At 42.7% G+C, this 20508-nt stretch overlaps 1 protein-coding gene across 1 annotated transcript in view; it reads right to left on the bottom strand.

Annotated features, from left to right (window-relative positions):
* NOTCH2 (notch receptor 2) overlaps window positions 1-20508 on the bottom strand; it is an 82745-nt gene that overhangs the window by 8907 nt on the left and 53330 nt on the right. Inside the window, exons 17-29 of the mRNA XM_085068410.1 lie at window positions 17560-17788; window positions 14985-15186; window positions 12343-12496; window positions 11207-11391; window positions 10254-10386; window positions 7874-8119; window positions 5787-5899; window positions 4738-5267; window positions 3654-4001; window positions 3276-3418; window positions 2299-2509; window positions 1587-1683; window positions 924-1092 (exon numbers count right to left, since the gene is read on the bottom strand). Of these exons, the coding sequence (XP_084924536.1) occupies window positions 924-1092; window positions 1587-1683; window positions 2299-2509; window positions 3276-3418; window positions 3654-4001; window positions 4738-5267; window positions 5787-5899; window positions 7874-8119; window positions 10254-10386; window positions 11207-11391; window positions 12343-12496; window positions 14985-15186; window positions 17560-17788 (2760 nt within the window). The remainder of the gene's footprint in view (window positions 1-923; window positions 1093-1586; window positions 1684-2298; window positions 2510-3275; window positions 3419-3653; window positions 4002-4737; window positions 5268-5786; window positions 5900-7873; window positions 8120-10253; window positions 10387-11206; window positions 11392-12342; window positions 12497-14984; window positions 15187-17559; window positions 17789-20508) is intronic.

The following is a 20508-nucleotide window of genomic DNA, read 5'->3' as shown; positions in this document are numbered from 1 at the left end:
GAACTGAGAGAATGGGTCCAGTCATCCTTAAATTGCATGGAAATATTCCCACAAAACTAAATTAAAAAAAGGAATTGCAGCAATATGATCAGCATCACCTCTCTGCGTATGAACAAGAGCCATGCTTGCAGCTCTTCCAACCAGAACAAAGTTCTTGGTCAACTGTGTCTTCTCAGAACCCTGGGATCAGTTATTACCAGATGACCCACCCAGGTCTTTACCAGCTTATACAGCCTTAGTGCTTCACTCATAAAAAGCAGGAGAGGGTTCCCAGGGCATCTAGTCATTTGGGACTGAGACACAGCAAGCCTGTCTGCATGTTAAAGAAACCTTCAAAGTTCACAGTTCTGTTACGAATTCAGTGAGTTGATCATCATAAGCTGAAGATACAAATCACAGAATAAAAACATTCATGAACAATCTTGCTGCATTGCTGCTCTGTTCCAGGACAGACACCTCACTCACTGCTAATGAGGGTATACTGTGTGCCAAAAGGTCATCTTATTCAGGAAAAGGCTATCCTTGCTTCCACAACTGACAACACCTCAGGTATAAAACCTGCTAAGTTGGTCCTTAGAAAAGCCTGGTGCAAACCTCTACAGTGATGCAGCTGGAGAAGCACAATTATGCATTCAAAATTTCTGATAATATTGCTTAGGCACACACTGTTATAAATGAGATTTTACAAGTGTTCGCTAAGTGAATTCTTTTTCTCCTGGTTACATGACATTCCATGTGCAGACCATGATCTAATCTCTCCAGCTTTCTTTCCTGGAGTGCACACTGAGCTTTTCTTGAGCACCATAATATTTCTACTGGTCCTGCATACTTCATTTAATTTCTAACGTTAGCAGCCCCAGCCCTTGGAGACAGGTGAGGTTGGTGGGTGGCTGGCAGGACACAAGGACACTCAGAGTACTGACCTGGCCCTCTGACATTGACATCCAGAACATCCACTTCCTGATCTGCCTGAGGGGGTGTGAGGGCAAGTGAGGTGCTCCCACAGACATCTGCTGCCTCCAGGTGCTGTTGTGTCCACTGGCGCTGGTCTATCGGCTCATCACCTTCTGGCAGCAAGGCCTGGTCCTCAGCCTGGGCACAGGAAACAAGCAGTTGCTTCAAAATACCCATCAAGTGGCCAAAGACACAAAGTTTTTGGGGTTTTCTTAGATTTTATGAGGTTTCTTGGGTTTTGGGTGGGTTTTTTAATGGTATTTTAGTTTTTGTTTGTTTTCTCACCATTGCGTTCCAGTTTCCATTTTAAGCTAATGATGGTCTCTATATACCTCTGCTTGGCATTCTCAGCTTTCATACTCCCACCATACATTATCAGGCCTGAACTGCAAGACATTACATTAACCTTCTTGTCCCTTTTGCTGAAGCAGGGAGGGGACACTGGAACAGAAGGTACCTACTTTCTCCACCAACCTGTGGTGGCAGTGTTAGCCTGAGGATTTGCTCCTCAGATACCATTAGTTATGTATTACAAATCCCTAGGCCAGGGGAGGTTTTAAGCAAGGGAAGTTAATGCAGATGTTGAACTCACCAGCAGTTTCAGATGGTATTTAAGTCTTGGAGCTCCTTACCTTAGCTCTCTTTGGCTGAGGTCCACCATCACCTGCCCAGTGCTCCGTTGTCCCAGAATCGGCCAGGTTACCCTCTGGTATCTGGACTGACAGATTTCTGGCAAACAGGGAGAACACATCACTTTGCAGGCTGAGCAGATGGTACTACTGCTACTTGTACTACTGTGCAGAGACTAACAGTAGGGTGCTTTTAAGTTTGGTAGCTTGCAAACAGAGCAACTGAGAAATTACAAATCTTAGGCAGCCAACAGTGGCATTAAATGCACTTAGAACTGCAAAGTTGTTTAGTTCAGTGGAAACCTGCACAGAACTCTTGAAATTTTCCGTTATCTCTGAGTCATGTCTTTGATGCATTGAGCTAGAGGTATTAAAAGTTTGTTGTCACCTATGAACACAAAAATGTCTCACCTATTCCAGCAGAAAATCAGGCAAACATTATCTGGCTGCTGATCTATACTGCTAAGTGTCACAAAACCAAACAAAACAAGGAGATCAGATTCCTTGCTGGCATTTTATGTGTTGCAGTTAATTAAAATTCTTCTGTCCAAAACAGATATATTAGAATTTAGAGGAACAGTTTAAGAAGCTCTAGCTTAAAAAGAAGCTTTCTCTACGGAGTTAAGTGCCTTTGATGAAACATGTATCAGCCACATTCCCAAAATCCTCTAAGCCACTAATGAACAGAATGTCAGTGGCCTAAATGCAAACTTACTTGAGTCCAACAGCATCTTCCCCAACAGGCTCTCTGCGTTTATGGTTACTGGGATCCCTGCGCAGGATAAACCCCTCTGGGAGCCACAGAGAACCATGTTTGCGCTTACGCTTTGCCATCATCACCCCCAAGAGAAGGATTATCAGGATGATCAAAGCTGCCACAGCAAGCAGGTAAAGCAGCTGGGTCTTTGGTGGCAACAAAGGTTCACCTAAAAATTCCAGTTAAAATACAGTGTGATTAAAAAAATAGAGACAACAATCTTCAATCTACAGACTCTTTTTTCCCCACAGTCTTTCCCACAGGGAGCATATTGTCTCTACACAGAGTTTAAGCTCTACTGAGACTGCTGTAAGAACATATCACTTCTTTTTACTTCCCTTGGTCTGGTTTCTCAAAATATTTTTTAGAGTTTATGACTGCTGAACTGAAGATCTTGCTCCTTCCTCCAGCTACCCTCACCTAGCATATAGCTGATCTTTGTAAAGATACAAGCATGACCCAACTAGGAAAAGCAATAATGCCAGCCTAGTATGAGGCTGCAGCCAGGTCCCAGACTGCAGGAGAGGGGAGCAGAAATTGAAGGGGTTACATATTACCAGAGAAGAAAACATCTGGCAGACTGATGAATGCCTCCCAGCTTTTCTCTCTAAATGGCTCCTTATTCATTGAATTTGTGGCTTAGAGCACATGAATGATTTCAGTGCAGACATCACCACTGCAGTGCTGCAGGATGAGAGATTACTGATTCTACAAGTATTAAAATGACTGGGCTCTAAATTAAATGCTGCCTTACTAACCAGATGTCTCCTCAGAGTACATTGCACAAACACTCCTATAACTGGGGACAAACAAGTTAACTCCCAGAAACCATACTGAACAGTGAGTGAAGATGATGATTAGTAATCTGAGCAAGTATTTTGCAAATATGACGACCACCTTCCTCCATAAGCAATTTTTCCTCCACAATTACTCACTTTGGACAGACACGAAGGGATAGGGCAACATGCCCTTGATGGCCTGAGCAGCTAAGAGAGCTGCAGCAGCTTCTGTGTTGTGAAAACATTGCTCTGAATCCTCTGCACACTGGCGGTTGTCAATCTCCAGGAACACTCTGGTGCTGCAGAGACACAGTAAGAGGGCACAGAAGTCAGTGACAGAAACTTCTGCCAAAGAACTAGGTTGAACTGAAATCTTTTATATTAATCTTTCTACCACAACACTGAATTGGGCAGTTTCAATAGTGTTACATTTCCCCATTTGAAAAACAGACTACAGCCACAGAAAGTCTAGAATGCCCCACAAATCTACAAGCAAGAGTTACCAGCCAGAGGGACACAAAGTGATCCACTCACCCAATGACCTCTTGCTCCAGTTCTCTGTGCTTGCGAATGACCACAAGCGACCGCCGGCTCCGCGCTGCCGATTTCTCTCCATAATATGGGAATACCATGGGGTTCCCCTGGGAGTCCAGCTTAATTCTCAGGTTGGTGTGCAGGAGCGTTCCCAGAGTGCGCAGGAAGCTGCGGACATCCTCCAGCAGCTCGTCAGGAGGCATCAGGACCACGATGATCAGGGTGCCTTCTGCCAGCTTCTCAGCTTTGTCCCCAGCGCAGTCCAGGCCGTCCCAGCCACACTCCTCGCTGTTGCAGCCCTGGTCACAGCGCCCGTCTGCGTAGTGATCTGCACAGTACTTGTCATACCTGCAGCAGGGAGAGGGTTACAGGCAGCACACAGGACTGACACACTCTGCACAGCACACCTGCAGTCTAGGGGCCCAGGTCTTGCACTCCTCATCATCATTTGAGGTAAAGTGACACTCATAATCAGGATATGAGGAGAAGAAACACAACCCCAGGATAAGCTTGCAGCCGGGGAAAATGAAAGTAGGAAGCACAGAACACTCCAAGAACCCACGGTTACCCATTCTGGTAACACTGTAAGAGAACTGCTTATTCTGTTTACTGAGATCTCCAACACCTCCTGCCTCATCAAGGGAGAATCATCACTGCAAAGCTGTAGCATTTGTCACAAAAAACTGAAGAGAAAGAAGTGCCACTACAAACAAGCTAGAAAACACATTCAGAGGTAGCAAACACAGCTGGGATGGAAACACTGGTATTGCTGGTATGGAGAGAAATTCAGGATAGCAGGCAGTACTGTTAAAATCTAGCACAAGGTGAAATGCCTCTTATTTACATTTCCAGGGAAAGCAGGGCACATCCATCAAGCAGGTTAGCACATTACCATTGTTCAGGTTATCGACATAGTGCACAGCACACAAATTCCAAAACCAGACAAAAAGTACACAAAGCAGCAGAAACTCCTTGCCGCCAAGCTTTCAGCAAGGACAGCAAGAGAAACAATAGAAGAGAAGGGAGCAGCAGGCAGGAGCTATGCTAGTCACACAGAGGAAATGTTCTCAGCATCGAGCCTTACTTGCATGTCCTGCTATTTTGCTGACACTCAAAGTTGTCAAACAGGCACTCGGGTGTGTTGCAGAACTCGTCACACTGTCCATTGAAAAGCATCCAGCAGCGCAGTGAGGAGGAGCAGTTGGCCCAAGGATCCTCCATTGTCAGGGAGCAGTCGCCTCCATCCCACTGGCACGCATGAGTGTTACAGTCTTCATCACAATAGCCATCCCTGGCTTTTTCTGCACACTGGGAATCCAAACACCCTCGGGGCTCCGGGCTGAAAGTCACGGGCTGTTCACAGTGGCTGCCCTGGGTGTGAACAGGGCACTGACAGTAATAGTAAGGAGGCTGAGAATGAGGGTGGCAGCTGCCTCCATTCTGGCAGGGGGCACTGGCACAACCCGGGTTTGTCTGGCATTCCTCTCCCACAGACAGCTTGGGGCAATAGCACCGTGGACCAGAAGATGTTTGGATGCACTGCTCCCCCTTCTTGCATTTCACTTGTCCACAAGTACTGTGGCTGCTGAACTCACATTTTGCTCCAGAATAACCCTGCAGGTGTGGGGAAAAAAGGCAAAACAATCAGTCTCTCAAACTCATTCTTCAACACTCTGAGGGCTGGAGGAAAGGTGTCATGTGCAAATCCTTTCTTTCCTGTAACTCCTCTAGCCTCATTGCAGGAACCATGACTTTCTGGACCTAACGTCATGGATAAACTAGGAAATTACAAGGCTCTACTACGTTTTGAAAAAACGTAGAAGAGCCATAAACAAGGGGAATCTTGCAGCAAGGATAGAAAACACAGGATTGCAAAAAAAATGCTGGAATTTAATACTAGGTTTGGGACAGAAATGCCAATTATGGTACTTCAAGAACATACTTGTTTGGGGCAATCACAGGCAGCATGACTCTTCTTGGGCACCTGAAAGCCCTGGGTTTCCCTGCTAAGTAGATAAACTAAGGAATGTGGGTAAAGAGTGTCCAATCTTCACCTACAGCGAACAAGTGAGAGTCCAGCCAGAGAACTCTGGAGCTGAGGCAGGCAATGCAGTGTGAGACCACAGTGCTTACCGGAGGACACTGGCAGATGAAGCCATCAGGCATATTGCTGGCGACAGCACAGGTACCGCCGTTCTGACAGGGCTTCCGGGGACACACATCTATCACACTCTCACAGTGACGACCTGGGTGGAGGCACAGGGAGAAGAGAGCAGAGAAATGAGAGCGTTCACTCCAAAAAGCCACCACAAAGCTAAACACTCCCATGAATAGGCAGCGAGATGAGTGCTCCCAGTGAGACTTTCCCCTCCAAAAAAGTAGGGAGCATCTCTTTGGATAACATGTGGTCTCCACGTAGCTGGCTAAGCAGTGAAAGAGGAAGGCACAAACCCAGAACTCACAAGGTGTATTTGGAGACAGCTGACCCTGTCTGCCTCCTCAAGAACACACACAACACAGCACAAAGACAGAATTTGCTGCTGTGACCTCCAAGTCAGCCAGGCACAGAGGCTGAAAGTATGTACCACACCAGTTTGGGGGTTCTTAAGGCTTCTTTACTTTTTGGGAGATGCTCAATGAGGCCAAGGGCAAATCACACTGTAACATGAATGAACAGCCCTCAGGACCAGATCCACCACGAGTGAACAGGAGAACTAAGCAGAGTCTCCTCAGACCTATCAACCAGACAGAGGTCTTATTGCACTGACCAGCTCTGCAGCAGCTCCCAGAGTCAAACTGACACCAGACTTCTAAAAGATGGGGATGACCTAAGCATGACTTGGACCCCCTAGGAAAACATTAATAGAAGTCTCCAGACATGTGCAGCCAAGACTTTGTAGACAGGAGCAGACAGGGCAGGATGGCCCACAGAGTCCTGGCATCCTACCAGTCACAGACCACAGCAAAGCCACCCCGTCCCCTCCCAGGCAGAAGGGTCAGGGTGGAATGTGCAGAAGACAGACAGCTAGAGGACGAAGCATGCTCCCCCTCTGTGCCTAACATTTCCAGACAGATTTGATGTCTGAGACACAGCAGCTTTTCCTGCTCCTCCTGGGGTGCAGCAGGCCTGCACTCCCCACACCGTAAGTTCCAGCAACCCTTCCATGAGAGTCAGAAGCCACATGAGATATAATTCATAAAAGCAACATTAACAGACAGGCTTAAAATAAACCCATCTGATGGCCTGCACCAGCATCCCATCAGCTCCACTTCCCTCATACATCACTCTTTTAGGAACTCCTTTTGGCAGTCTAAGTAATGCATTCAAAAACTACTAAATGAATTCTTCAAATGTATGTCTTCGTGATTTCTTTACATCTGAAAGTCACAAATTTAGTGGAAAATCACAGCATCATAAAATTTTAAGAAAAAATAAGAGTAAGATCTATTGGTAAAGCATGCAGGAAAGGTCAGTGGTAAGCAGGGAAAGTGAAGGTTTTAATGGAGGAAAACTGAATGCATAAGAAGTTAAACTGACATGGAAAATGGAAAGCTGAAATTTAAGACACATCTGGAGACTATTAGACCAAACTTAAGCCCAGTGGGAGGCAGGAAAGCAGAATAGCAGCAATATTAACAAAGAAGAGATCTAGAGAGAGTGAGACATAAGCCTGCACAGTGTGAAATTCTTGCAAAGTTGTGATTCATAGTTGGACTGTGGAAGGATCACCAAGCTAGGAATGTACAGCCTGTCTATGAATAGAATACTCCATCCTGACCACATCACCAATGGAAGGAGGAAAGGCAGCGAGGAGTAGAAAAGGAGGCCAAAAGCTAATTGTGATCCCATGACACTGATTTATAGAGAAAATGCATATGCTGCTTTGCAAAAAGAAAAGTCATGGAGAAACTGACACATGAACTGTTGCACTTCCAATATTAGAAATGTGAAATTATGAAGGAGAGAAAAGTACCACAGGGAAAGGAAGGAAAGTCCTGGAAGCCAAGTGTCTCAGGAGATTCCTTTGTCTGAGACAGCTCTGGAAGCCAATTTCTTAGAAGATTTAAAAGAAAGAGTGGATTAAAAATTGAGATGTTGTAGGGAAGCAATCAGACATTGTAAAGGGAAGTGACTAGATAACATGACTGCCAGCAAGGGAAAGTACTACCATTTCTCAAGATACTGCCCTGAAATTGGAAGCATGTTTTTGACTACTTACCAGTAAAAGCACTGCGGCAGATGCACCTGTAATCATTTGTCAGCTGGACACAGTCCAGGCTCCCACGAGGGTTGCAAGGATTGGAGAGACACTCGTTGATATCCCCCTCGCATCGCTCTCCTGCAAAGCCTTGAGGGCAGAGGCAGCTGTAGCCTCCAATCTGGTCAATGCATTGCCCTCCGTTGAAGCAGCGGGGAACTCCTGAGTCTGAAATGCAGTCATCAACATTCTCCTCACAGAAACGGCCTGCAAACACAGAGAAAAGTGACAACTTGAGGATACAGTATCATGGCTGCCTTTCCTACACTGCTCATCAAGTTTTAAGGCCATGTCACACACAGTCCCTGAAATAAGCAGGTAGAGATCCCAGCTTAACACATTCCATACCCTCTGCAGACAGCCAGCTTCAGAGCAGGCTTAGGGTACATGTGTTTTACATCCAGACTGTCCTCAACGCTAGGCCATACTGGTATTTAGCAGCTTTCATACTTGACTTAATTTAATGGCATAATTGAAAACACAAAACCAAACCAAGCCCAAAAAAGACGCGCTTAATTTAGCCCTGAGACTGAGCAGAGCCCCGTGCTGTCCTTGAAAGGCTGTGAGCTGCCACCAGGCCCTGCACTTCAGGCAACCCTGGAACTGGGCAAAGAGCATTTGGAGCAACAGCATTAAAACAAGCAACAGCAAACCCACAGAGAAGCAGCTCTGATAAAACACTGATTCCTGCAGCCTGGCTTCTGGGGACCTATAGCAAATCCCCATCACCAGCCAGGGAGGGCAATTTCTTCCTCTCCCTATGGGATTTCAAGGGACAAGGACTGGCACTGGTTCTGTCTTACTGCACAGTGTAGTAGACACAAGGGGACAGACAGGGGAAGCTGAGCAAGTATTTTTGTCAGTTATTACTGCTGTTCCAACCACAGCAAGTAAAACCATTCACCTAAAGGAGGAGGATGCTTATACTGGCATCAGTAAAGCACTAATTTCAAGCTGGGCCAGGGACAAAAGTGAAGTTTTACTATCTTAAAAAATTGTATCAATCTCCTCCAGTTCCTTTCATTTACCAAAAAAATAAATCTGTCACAACCAAAAAGTAATTAATTTCAACAAAGAAAGACTGAAGGATTAAAAGCAGTACACTCAGAACCTCTCACAGGAGGGATTGAGTGCAACACAGAAATTCTGGCAATGCAGACACTGGTACATAAATACATTCTTTGATGTAGAGACCTAAAAAGCAAGTTTATTTCTAGTTTTGTTTTGGTTAGCAGTTTTTTTTGTTGTTGTTGTTTGGTTGCTTTTTTGTTTGTTTGTTCTGTTGCTTTCTTTTTGCTTTTTTTTTGTCCTAATTTTGGGATTTTTTAAAATTGAAGAATAATATGAAGAACAACACATGAAGAATTGCTAGTGCAATGATTTACAATGGAATAAACTCTTATCCAGACTGGGGAGATGAGCTGACAGCCACACTAAAATGAACTAGTAATATGCACGGGCAGGAGGAAAATATTTTATAACTGTATTTAAATTTACTTTATGAACCAAGACTTTAGCTGTATCTGACACATATCTGAAGATTTTGCCTACATTGAGATGACAATTCAGAAAGAAAAAGTTCAGAGGAATTTGAAATTTTTAACTGACTTGAGAAATAAGCTTAAAAAAAGAACATCAAGTGAGAAAGCATTCACTGATGGGTTAAAATATGAAATCCAGAATATTTTCAAAGGTAGAAGCCAGGGTCATAGGTCAGATATAACAGGGAAGGCTAGGTTTCAAGAAGCATGGCAATAAACAGGCTGTGGAATCATACTTACTGAAAACCACTGATATAAACTGTGGACCACTTTTTTTTTCCTAAGGAGCTTTTAATAAAAGAGCTCGAATTTGCTGAAATAGTTTAAGGTAGCCTAGAGTCACTCAACTTCTTTTCCACAAACGACTCCAGGACAGAGAACAATGAAGGGCAAAAATTTCGGCAAGTAAAGGACATTGGAAATTATGCAAGAATGAAGAAAGTTTCCTACTTGTTTCATAGCACCTTAGCCAAAAAGAAACCTTGGATTTACTATATCGAAACAGATGGGTTTGGGAGAGACCTTAACAGTAATCTTGTGCATCCACACTGCCAAAGACAGCTCACACATTCCCAAGGGACACTGCCACGACCTATTCCTTTAAAAGAAAAAAATTAAAAGGGGGGAAAAAAGCAGCATTTATTTTTAAAGAGAAAATATGTATCTCAAGGGATTCAGTGTACTTTGGGAACATTCTTCAAAGAACACAGTGCATTCCCTTTAGACTGTGTCTCATGAAACCAGTAGTCAGAAAGGAAAATTCCCTCTTGTAACATTCACTTAATTGCTGAGCTTCATACCCCGAGTTCCTGGTGGGCAGGAGCACTTGAAATGATTGACGAGGTCGATACATGTCCCTCCGTTCTGGCAGGGCTGGAACTGGCACTCATCCACTTCATATTCGCAGTTGACACCCTGGTATCCAGCCACACACTGCCAGGAAAGAAGTAAGTGTGAATACTCTCCTAACAGATACATTAGCAGACATCTGAGAAAAGCTAACACAGAGGAGAGGAGCCCTCAATGGGGCAGATTAGGACTGGCTTTGTAGCTGAACAACTGTAAGTGATTTCAAGGGCTGCACAGCCAGCAGCTTAAGCACACAACTCGACCGTGTGATACTCAACAGCACACTGCAAGTTTGAATTCAACTGATTTGATTGCTGCAAAAAACAGAGCAGATCAAATCCTTACACCTTCTAGCACTGAGATTGGCTTAGTAGTTTTGGCTTAAGCTTTACATAAAACTCATCCTTTCACTCTGGGCACAGGTTTCTGAGGTGTTCTACTATTCTGAAAAGCTTCAGATGGCTGAAATATCATAACCTCATGGCCTACACTGTTCTCTGCATCTGCGGTAGGAAACAGAAAGCAATGGGAAGGCATTTCCCACCCTGAGAGGCAAGGGATACTTTGCCCATCCAACAGGGAAAATACAATATTCCTTTAATGCATTTTACAAATATTTTAATATAAACCACACCTCAGGCAAAAAGCCTTTCCAGATAAGAACCCCCTCTCCAATGACACAGAGTTCAAATGCCCATCAGCCACATCTCCTTCCAATCACACCTCTTAATTCAGTCTTAACAAGAGCACTGTTTCTACTACAGCCAAACTAAAAATTCCTTCCAGGTGCAGGTTGCTTTCATGCCCTCTTTGAAGGTACTCTTGCATGTGTTTCTGATTTGATTCCTTAGTACCAGGATGCCCTAAATACTCAGGCCTCTTCCCAGCAAGCCCCCAGCATTACCTCACACTGGTATCCACCCAGGTGGTCCCGGCAGGTAGCTCCGTTCTGGCAGGGGCTGGAGTCACACTCATCCAGCTGCACCTCGCAGTAACTGCCCGTGTAACCCACCTGGCACTGGCAGTGGTGGGTGTTCCCAACGTTGAGGCAGTGACCAGAGTGCTGGCACAGCTGGTCCACTGGGACTCCTGAAAGAGTTAAATCAAGTGAGCAAACACATGAAACACACTTGCTGCCAGTGCTGGTAGCTCAGCCACGAATGAAAATGGCTAGGCCCAACAAATTGAAAAATTGAAAACTAAAAATTGAAGAGTTGCTCCTTAAATTAGAGTGCATCAGAACAAAAACTGGCTTCCAAATGAAGTCACTTCTCTGTCCTGTTTGGACCATTGGATTCAACACTGTTATGAAGTATGTGTACTGCTGTATTACATTATCACTGGCTGGTGAATACACATCTGAAGTACTATTGCTGCTGTACAAAGGTTCAATGATTGTACATAGAATGTCCCCAAAAAGTATGGGAGCTTGATACCTTTCTCCTTTGACACTTGAATCCGCTTGTTCAGATTTCCTGAACAAAAAATGGCATGACACTGTCCCTCTGACTGGGCTACATGCCATGTTCCTGGAGAAAATTCACTTACAACCCAAATCTTTTACATATACATTATCTGAAGTAGAAAAGTATTACTTTGAGGGGCCATGGTATAACTTGTAAAGCTAAATAATGAACTAAGTAATAAGTATTCTCTACAAAAATACTTACCGTGAGTTATAAGATGCCTTTCTTGCACAAGGACAACATGTCTTAAACATGCCCTGCCTGGGATTTAGCAGAAAGAGCTGATGCATTTTCCAAAAAGGCAGTCCATGTAAAACAGTATTACTGGAACTCCGAGATCTCATAAAATATTTAATTCTTCCCTTGTGATATTTTTGTGACAGGGAGAATCAAGAAAGCCTTGACTCCCAAATGCATCCTTGTAGAGAGTATTTTACTTGAGAAGTGACTGTGATCAACCACCGAGAGGCAAAGCCCTTTGGGATTTCCAATGCATGCTGTGTCCACATGTGCAGGGGGGAAGGAGATGCATGGGGAAATGTTTTCAGTTAAAGCCCAGAGGATGCTGATTTACCTCTTTGTGAAGCTGCCACTTGACATGAGACGTTGGGCACATCACAGTAAGCACCAGTCCAGCCAGGGGGACAGACACAGCGGGTCTGGGCCAGAGTCTGCACACATGTGCCTTTGTTCTTACATGGAGACTTGCTGCACAGATCCATAAGTGACTGCAGACAAAAAAAACCCAGATGAAAATATGGCCAATGCAGTAGGAACCACTATCAGAGAACAAGTTCAAGATGCAGAGAAAGGGAGCTCTAATACTGGGTCTGTGTGGCACTGGAAAGAGCAGGACAGTACTTCCCGAGTCTAAGCCAGGTACTTTACTGACAGTCTCATGTGCCTAGGGAAAGTGCAAATGTACAGAGGAGCAAACCCCAGATGGCAGCATTATTTCAATATCCTCACACCTTACCATAGAGGTGGATCTTTGGCTGGCTTTGTTTCAGAAAATCTGGTTTTATCTCAGACCAGCTTTCTACTTGCACATTAGCAGGAGGCTTCCAGCTATTCTCCCTAACTCCTCCCATCTTCACTGCTTTTTGAGGATGACAGATGTGTTCCACATTTTGATCCATGCTTTTCCTTTCTATCATTACCTCACCATACCTGCTTTTGGCCCCATTTGCTCTAGTATGCCTTCTCTGAGTTTCTGTGTCTTCTGAGATTCAACTGAAACCCCACAAGTTTTATGAACTGAAGATGGGCTAAAGTATATTGCTTTTCTTGATTCCTCATATAAAAACAAAGAGTATAAAACTCAGTAAATCATCATATGAAAGTGAAGACCCAAAATAACTCTGTCTGATGTAACAGAAGCCAACCACTAACCATAATTTCCTTTTTAAGCAATTCATCTTCAAATTAATGCAGCTATTTGATTGATTTCAAGCTGACTTGAGAGAAGGGCAAAGTTTTTAAAGTGAGTAGCACTGAATTTTGGCTGTAAAATGCAATTTCAATTGCAGAAAATTCTGCTTTTCAGATGCAAACTGTCTCCTCACAAAGATTAAAGTAAAAAAAAATCTGCTTTCACAAGCAACCAAAAGGAAACTTGGAATTAAGTTTTATCACATGTAGTTGAGCGTGAAGAAGAAAAAACACTGAGCCTCTTGCTTCTGCATTTGTAATGAGTAGCTGACTGTTTTACATGCAAATTCTAAAACTTATGAATCATTGTCTGATTTTGTGCTGCTTATTTAGCTTTGCTAATTAGGTCAAGCCAGTTTACCACTAAGACAAGAACTACAGTGTAGCTGTAATCTATAAATCTCTCCAATACAGCTTTGAGTAGTACTTATAAATTTAGAAAGTTCTGGTTCTTTATAAAATGGGTAATACATTACAACCAAGCTTCTCTGAACATAAAGCAGACTTTCTGAGAATCCACAAAGTTTAGTTTGGGGAAAGGAACATTAATCCTTTTCTCCAGTAAAAACAAAGCAAACATAACAGAAGAGGAACTACTGAACTTCACAGTACTTCACGATCACTCTCCATGCTAATTCTCCCAATGAGGTTTAAGTGGTGTGCCCAGAATGCATAATTAGGGTAGCAGAGGGGTTGCTTTTTTCTATCACTTCATTACTTTGCATTCACTTCCTCCATTAGCAATACCTAGAAGCAGACCTGACAATTTAATGTCTAGCAACATACTTCTGAAAAAGCACCTCCCCCACTGCCACTAAAATGCTTCTTTCCAACACCCACCGCTTTACAAAGACATGTTGGCACGAAAGAAAGCTGCAAAATTCCTAAACAACTGTAGTGTTTTCCAGCAATTTAAGAAATTCACCTATTTTTTAAATGGCAGCACTCAAGACTGCTGGTGAAGGAAGCCAATATAGTGTTTACCACTCCAAACGTAGAAATAGTCTCAAATCATTCTTGCTGTTTTGATAAGAACAGAATCATAAGAAAGAACTCTGATTTGAAAAACAGCATTCTGTTTCCATTGTGCTACGCCAAGTTAGAGCTTTTAATAGGTACTAGTCAGTCATTTACAGTATACAGGGTTTGCAGCTCCTGTGTAAAACTGTAAACTGCCTGAACTTCAGTGTGCAAGTAAGGCTAGAGATTTTTACTGAGGTTGTGAACAGGACAAGCATGTCATTTACTGCACCAGAACATTTTCCTGGCTTCTCATGAAAAAAAAATCTACAATCAACCCCGATTAAAATTTACCTCCCTGTAAAAAATGAACCAGTTAAAGCTAAGTCCTGTTAATCACACTGATTCTTCGCTTTTTGTTTTGTGCTTGTTTGCTGTTTGGTTTATTTTTTAGCACAGGACTGTCTTCAGTCATGACAATTTTATGCACTGTATGAAATACAGCCATTTTCAAGGCTAACAGCTGGTTTTCGTTCAGGAAAACTAATCTAGAAAGTTCCAGTGACACCTGTTCTCATAAATAACCAGACACTTTTCTCCTCCTTGCTAATAGACAGGGGTTGGAACTAGATAATCTTTAAGGTCTCTTTCAGCCCATTCTATGATTTCCAGTTTTGAACAGAGGCACTGATGGGCCAACCACCTCTCACCAGGACTGAGGGAACAAGAGCTCAGCCACGTTTGGCACCTCACATCTCTCCCAGTCATTTTTGCTGTTGGACAGCTCAAGCAACAGTGCAGGACAGGTCACAAAAAGTCACCCACCTTGCAGTTCTTGCCAGTGTAGCCCAAGGGGCATATACACCTGTATGTGCCCAGGCTGTCCACACAGGTGCCCCTGTTCAGGCAAGGATGGGAATCACACTCATTGATTTCTGTGAGGCAGAAGGATCCTGTAAACCCCAATGGACACTGGCAGGTGAAGGAATTGATGCCATCCACACAAGTGCCTCCATTGAAACAGGAGCTGCAAGAGAGGGGGGAGAAAAGTAAGCTGAGACAAAATGCAATTAGGTCACAGACAAAAGAGCACATAAACATGACTGAAATAAGGCAGAAAACCAGATAACAGCGTCTTCTGACCACTGCTAACTTCCTGCTAAAGAACCATAAATCAGAAAACAGCAATCCTAGGGCATTCCAGATCACCCTCCAGCTCACTGTCTTTTACCTCAGCAGGCCAAGAAAGTAAAGCAGGATTTTAATGAGTCATTAGTGATGGATGTAACTTATTTAATGAAATCTTCCCAGCTTCAATGTGACCGCAAACAGTACCTCGTGTGGCCTGCTCAAACTGATAAATTTTATTACAAATTACAATTGTATTACAAATTATGAGAAACAAAACAAATTTGCCTTTTTAAAAATCTTCAAAGGAGTCAGAGGTACGGTTTCCCAAGGAAAAGTTCATACAACATGCAAAACACAAGCATGCTCCTCACTGAAATTATGTGAAAGTATTGGTATTGCTAAATCCCTTCCTTCTCTTCTCATGAGAATCTTAAGTCCTGATTTGTAAAACTACTCATACATGCCCTGGCAGAATTCAGATCAAAGGAATTATCCCCTTCCCCCCCAATCTTCTGATCATAAGAAATTCTGCCAGATTAGGTGTCCTAGGGAGAAGTGACTGGGAAAGTTAGAATTGATGCTTCATGCAAAATTGACTCAGTTTTCCTTGTAAAAGAATTCCTGCTCCTCTAAGAACAACCTTAGATCAGACTTGAGATAATCAGTTTGATAAAGTACACAAACCAAATTTGTGCCTGTTATCTGCTTTGTGCACTGTCAAAGGGTATTTCCATGAGAGAAGCCACTGACTCACCTCCCTTAACTCACAGTGCAAGGAAGCAAGTTTTAAATATCTAAATTCTGACTGTGATTACGGTAGAGATGTCAACATTAACCTACTTATCAAACATTAACCTACTTATCAGAGAAGCTCCTCTGTCTTGGGGGCTGAATTCTGTTTTACAGCAAGCACTAACTGCTGTTTACACTCATGGCAATGCAGGGAAGACAGAGGAACTGCCAATCACTTGGTGTGTTTTACTGAAACCAGGTACCAAAAGGTGAGGGCACTCTCTCATAGGCAGCTTCTCACACAACACACGGAAGAATCATTTGAACCAAATTCAAATTAGCCAACCACCATGCTGCTCTTAAGCACAGCTCAGTAATTTTGGTTGACAAGGTGTGACTGGTTTAGCTTGGCAGAGCGTTGAAAATTGCTACATCCTTAATTCATACCTGCAAGACTGGTTTCTATCCTGACTGATAACAAAAACAAAACCAGGATGAACCTCAAGGAAGAGCCAGGAGTTCTTCTGAAACACCCAGCATACTTTACGCGATTCAAACAACTGTTGTGCAAATTAAACACACCCTCATCAGTGACACAATCCTGTTCTCAAGAAAAAGATATTAAAATACCTCCTCCCCCACAAATGCAATTTTATAAAAGGTAGGAAAGACCTTTTCTATTTGTACAGAAGTACATGAGAAAACCAGGAGTTTTGCATAATTTGTCTCTGGTAACTAGACTAGAACAGACTACTTTTTAATTATCCTTTTAACCACTTCAGGTTTTAAAGAAATTGTTAGAAATTGTTTCCCACTTGAGGATCTGAAGTTACTCACATTAATCCTAACGAAGCTTAAAATAAATATGCAGGCAGATGATGGAATCACATGTTTAGCTCTCAAAGACCTTTTAAAACTACCACATGAACCATTTATATAAGGACCAGCTGCTGAGCATTTTAACTCAGTTCTACACCTCCCCTTTTAGAATGACCTCAGGTTTTATCTCAACACTGCTAAACGACATCCAGTTTGTGAGCATTAAAATGTCTCTGATGATTAAATCTTTCTGGTAGAGAATTTAGTGGATTTAATGTTTCTCCTGGTTGCTTCTTCATATTCTTTGTTGTCAATAACTCAGCTTAGGACTAATTTATTTTTGCTGCCTTTCTAACTGTTGGCCATCACTTCCATTTTTGCAGCTTTTGTATTTTGCAACAGAGTAACCATTCATAACCAGTTATTTCCCAATTCATAAAAATATTATTTATATTTTAATAAGTTAGCACCTCTAACTGTTTTAACTTTTATTAAACACCATCACATTCATCCTATAACGGAACTAAGTTCCTAACTAGTTGTTAGAAGAATGTTAGAAGAAACTGGAGACCTGGCAACTGTCTGAAAAGCTTTCCTAGCAAGAATCACAAGTATGTCTGTGACAAACGGCAGGGAAACAGAATCCCCCTGGTGAAAAACTGCTTCTGAGCAGACCTGGCTTGCAGGGAGGAGCACTCAGTGCATGAAGGCAGCTCACCTCTCAGTGCACTCGTCGATGTTGTTCTCGCAGTTGGTTCCCTCAAAGCCCGGCGGGCACTTGCAGGTGTAGCTGTTGACATAGTGGGTGCAAGTGCCCCCATTCCTGCACGGCTCACTCAGACACTCATTGGTGTCTGTTTGACATTTATCTCCATGGAATCCAGGCAGGCAGATGCACGAGAAGGAGTTTATCCCATCCACGCACGAAGCTCCGTTCTGGCAGGGATCTAAGACAGAAGCATCACAGTGAGTGTTAAAATGGGTAATAGTGAAGGGCCAGGCCTACAGGAGTTGCTTTTAGGGGAAAAAAAGTTAACTCACAGCCCAGAGTGTGACAGACTACTGACAAGTTTTTCTGAGCCACTTTATAGAACAGGTAACTGCAAAGCATTATCAATAATGAATTCACAAAGTCTGGATCAAGGCCAACCTTCAAGGCGTAAAGGTTTCTCTGCTGGAATTTGTTCAACCAAAACCCAAAGCCTCTTGGTTTAAAATTCCAACTCTGCTTTTTTGACAGATACTTACTGATACAATAAAACCAGCACAGCAACTGTTTTTCTTCCACACCAAGTTTTATTCATAAGAGAGCTCAGAACATTTTCTCTTTTCCAGACACTGCTTAACACAAGAGAGAACTTGTGTGCTTAATTCTCAGCATGAAAGCAGTCCAGTCAAATCAAATGTGTATGTGTATATTAGCACATATATGAGCACTTACGCATTACTGAGCACTTGACATTTTTCCCAGTATCAAAGACTGATTGGAGAAAGGCTGACAGAAAAGCTCACAAACTCATACACCACCTTGGATTCTCCTCAGTCACTGCATTTCTTGGTATTTTCTTTATCCCTGCCATGCTCTTGCTACTCATATACCACTGCTTTTTGGTCTAAGCCACCCCCTATTACTGTATTCCTTCTACTTTCACAAGCACCAATCTGCCAGAAAGATTTCTGCCATTCAGTAATTTCTTCCTGCTTTGCTCCTTCCACTTTTGTATTTAAGACCCACATTCCTGAAGCCAGATTCCTTTTCTACTCTGCATTCCACAGAGCAAAAGCCTAATATATGAAGGCAGAGAGGGAAACTGGGAGGGGGGAGGAAAAAGGGAGAAAGCAAGGGGGTTGAAAAATAGGTTAACCAAGCCTTTTTTCAGATTTATGTCTATCTTTAAGTACTACTAAAATATGAACTTGAAAATGCAAATAGACTCCACCAAAATTTGCAGTTCATCCTAAGTACAAGATCATTATGTTCACTGGAAAATGAAGAAATGTGAAAGGCAGTTAAAGTTCATTCATTGACTGAAAAATATGCTCACATGATAAAAATTTGTGTTATGAGACACACCTGCATCCATTTAAGGTCATTTGACTACTGCAGAGAAAAAGCACATTCAAAGCAAGACCCCTGGCAGCTATAAAATGTTGTGTCTGTGGCAGTCAGCCATGTATGAGTGAAGCCAAAAGCTGTGCGTTAATTCTCTGTGCCACACATTTAGTGACAGAAAAAGGAGACTCGCATATCAACTTTTCAATAAGTTCCTGTTGTTGGAGGGTTTGTTTGCTTCATAGATTAAAGACATTTGGCTCAAGGCATGGAAGGTTTTTGTTATGCTAAATGAAATCAGCTGTAGCAGTAATGTGAAATGCTTCTTCAGCCTCATGGGTGTGCTGCCTAAGACAACACGGGGTGAATCTCACAGCTCTCAGAACACTTAGGAGGAGAGAGAGAGATGTCCCAGCTGTTCAAGAAAGATGAACACTTGGAAAACATTTTTATCTTCAGACACCCACATAAAAACTAACAGGACAGGCAATAATTTTGTTGGCTTCAGTAAGCAAAGCTCTGGGTCACTGCACCGTGACACTTTTTGTACTGTACCTGTTTGCTCAGAAAGAAGGAATCAAAAGCTCAGGCTGAGCCAGACATCTCAGAAGTTCTTTGAGCAGTGCTGCTCTGGGGGCTCCCACGGCAACTTTCACTAATAGACTTGTTTGGATCCTTCTCTACAGCAATCATGAATTTACATGTTTTTTTCCAATGCAAAACACAACTTGCTAAGCTCACACTTAAAGTCTTCAAAACTCCATTTGGTTTTAAGCTGATAGTAAAAAAACTAGGGGATTGGGGGTTTTTTGTTTTGGAGTGGTTGTTTCGGGGTTTTTTTTGTTCATTTGGTTTGGTTGGGATTTTTTAAAGACCCAGCCAATCTACAAATTACAACATTGTGAACTTCTCCAAGGTTCGATAAAGCACTTTTCAAATAGTAACAGATGAACTTTTGAACACGTGACATTTCTCAGGAGACTCTGATTTTATCTGATGATGATATAGAATATGCCCAGTAAGAAAAAGAAGCTACTATGTATTTGGTTTCCCTTGTAAACAGCAGTGTTAAGGACATGAAATTAATACTTGTTTTCTTGCAATTTGAGCTGTTTCAGTACTCATCAGTGTGTGGGCTCCCCTCCTGCAACTGATACCCATTCCAGCACAGGGCCTTCCTGCTGCTTAATTTGTTTTCAAATATGGATTAACTGGAACTGCAACAGGACCCACTGTTCCCAGAATATTAATGTCAGACAGAGACATTTCATGTACCTCAGATTCCCACCACACCTCAATCAAACTTAACGTTGAAATACAGGTAAGCCCTGCAGTGGCACTTTAACTTGATGTATTAAAATTTCAGGCAAATATAATTCTGCATTTAACAGTGCTTCTTAATAACGTATGTAAACTCTCAGGACCTTTTTAAGTTAAGGATCTGGGAACAACAACTGTAATCAGTTAGGACACTGCAGTCCATTTCCAGCAGCCAAACATGATGGATTTTGACTGCCTCAAACACTACAAAGCTAAAGTTTGGGTTTTCTTCTCTTTTGGCAAGAGATCATAAAAGACCTTTCAGAATCCGTCAAACAGCAGTCAGCAAAATTA

The sequence above is a fragment of the Lichenostomus cassidix genome, chromosome 8 (assembly GCF_008360975.1).
Source record: "Lichenostomus cassidix isolate B80296 chromosome 8, HeHo_3.0, whole genome shotgun sequence".
Classification (NCBI taxonomy): domain Eukaryota; kingdom Metazoa; phylum Chordata; class Aves; order Passeriformes; family Meliphagidae; genus Lichenostomus; species Lichenostomus cassidix.
Note: the sequence above shows the minus strand (reverse complement) of the source record. Positions and strands in the feature narration are given on the sequence as shown.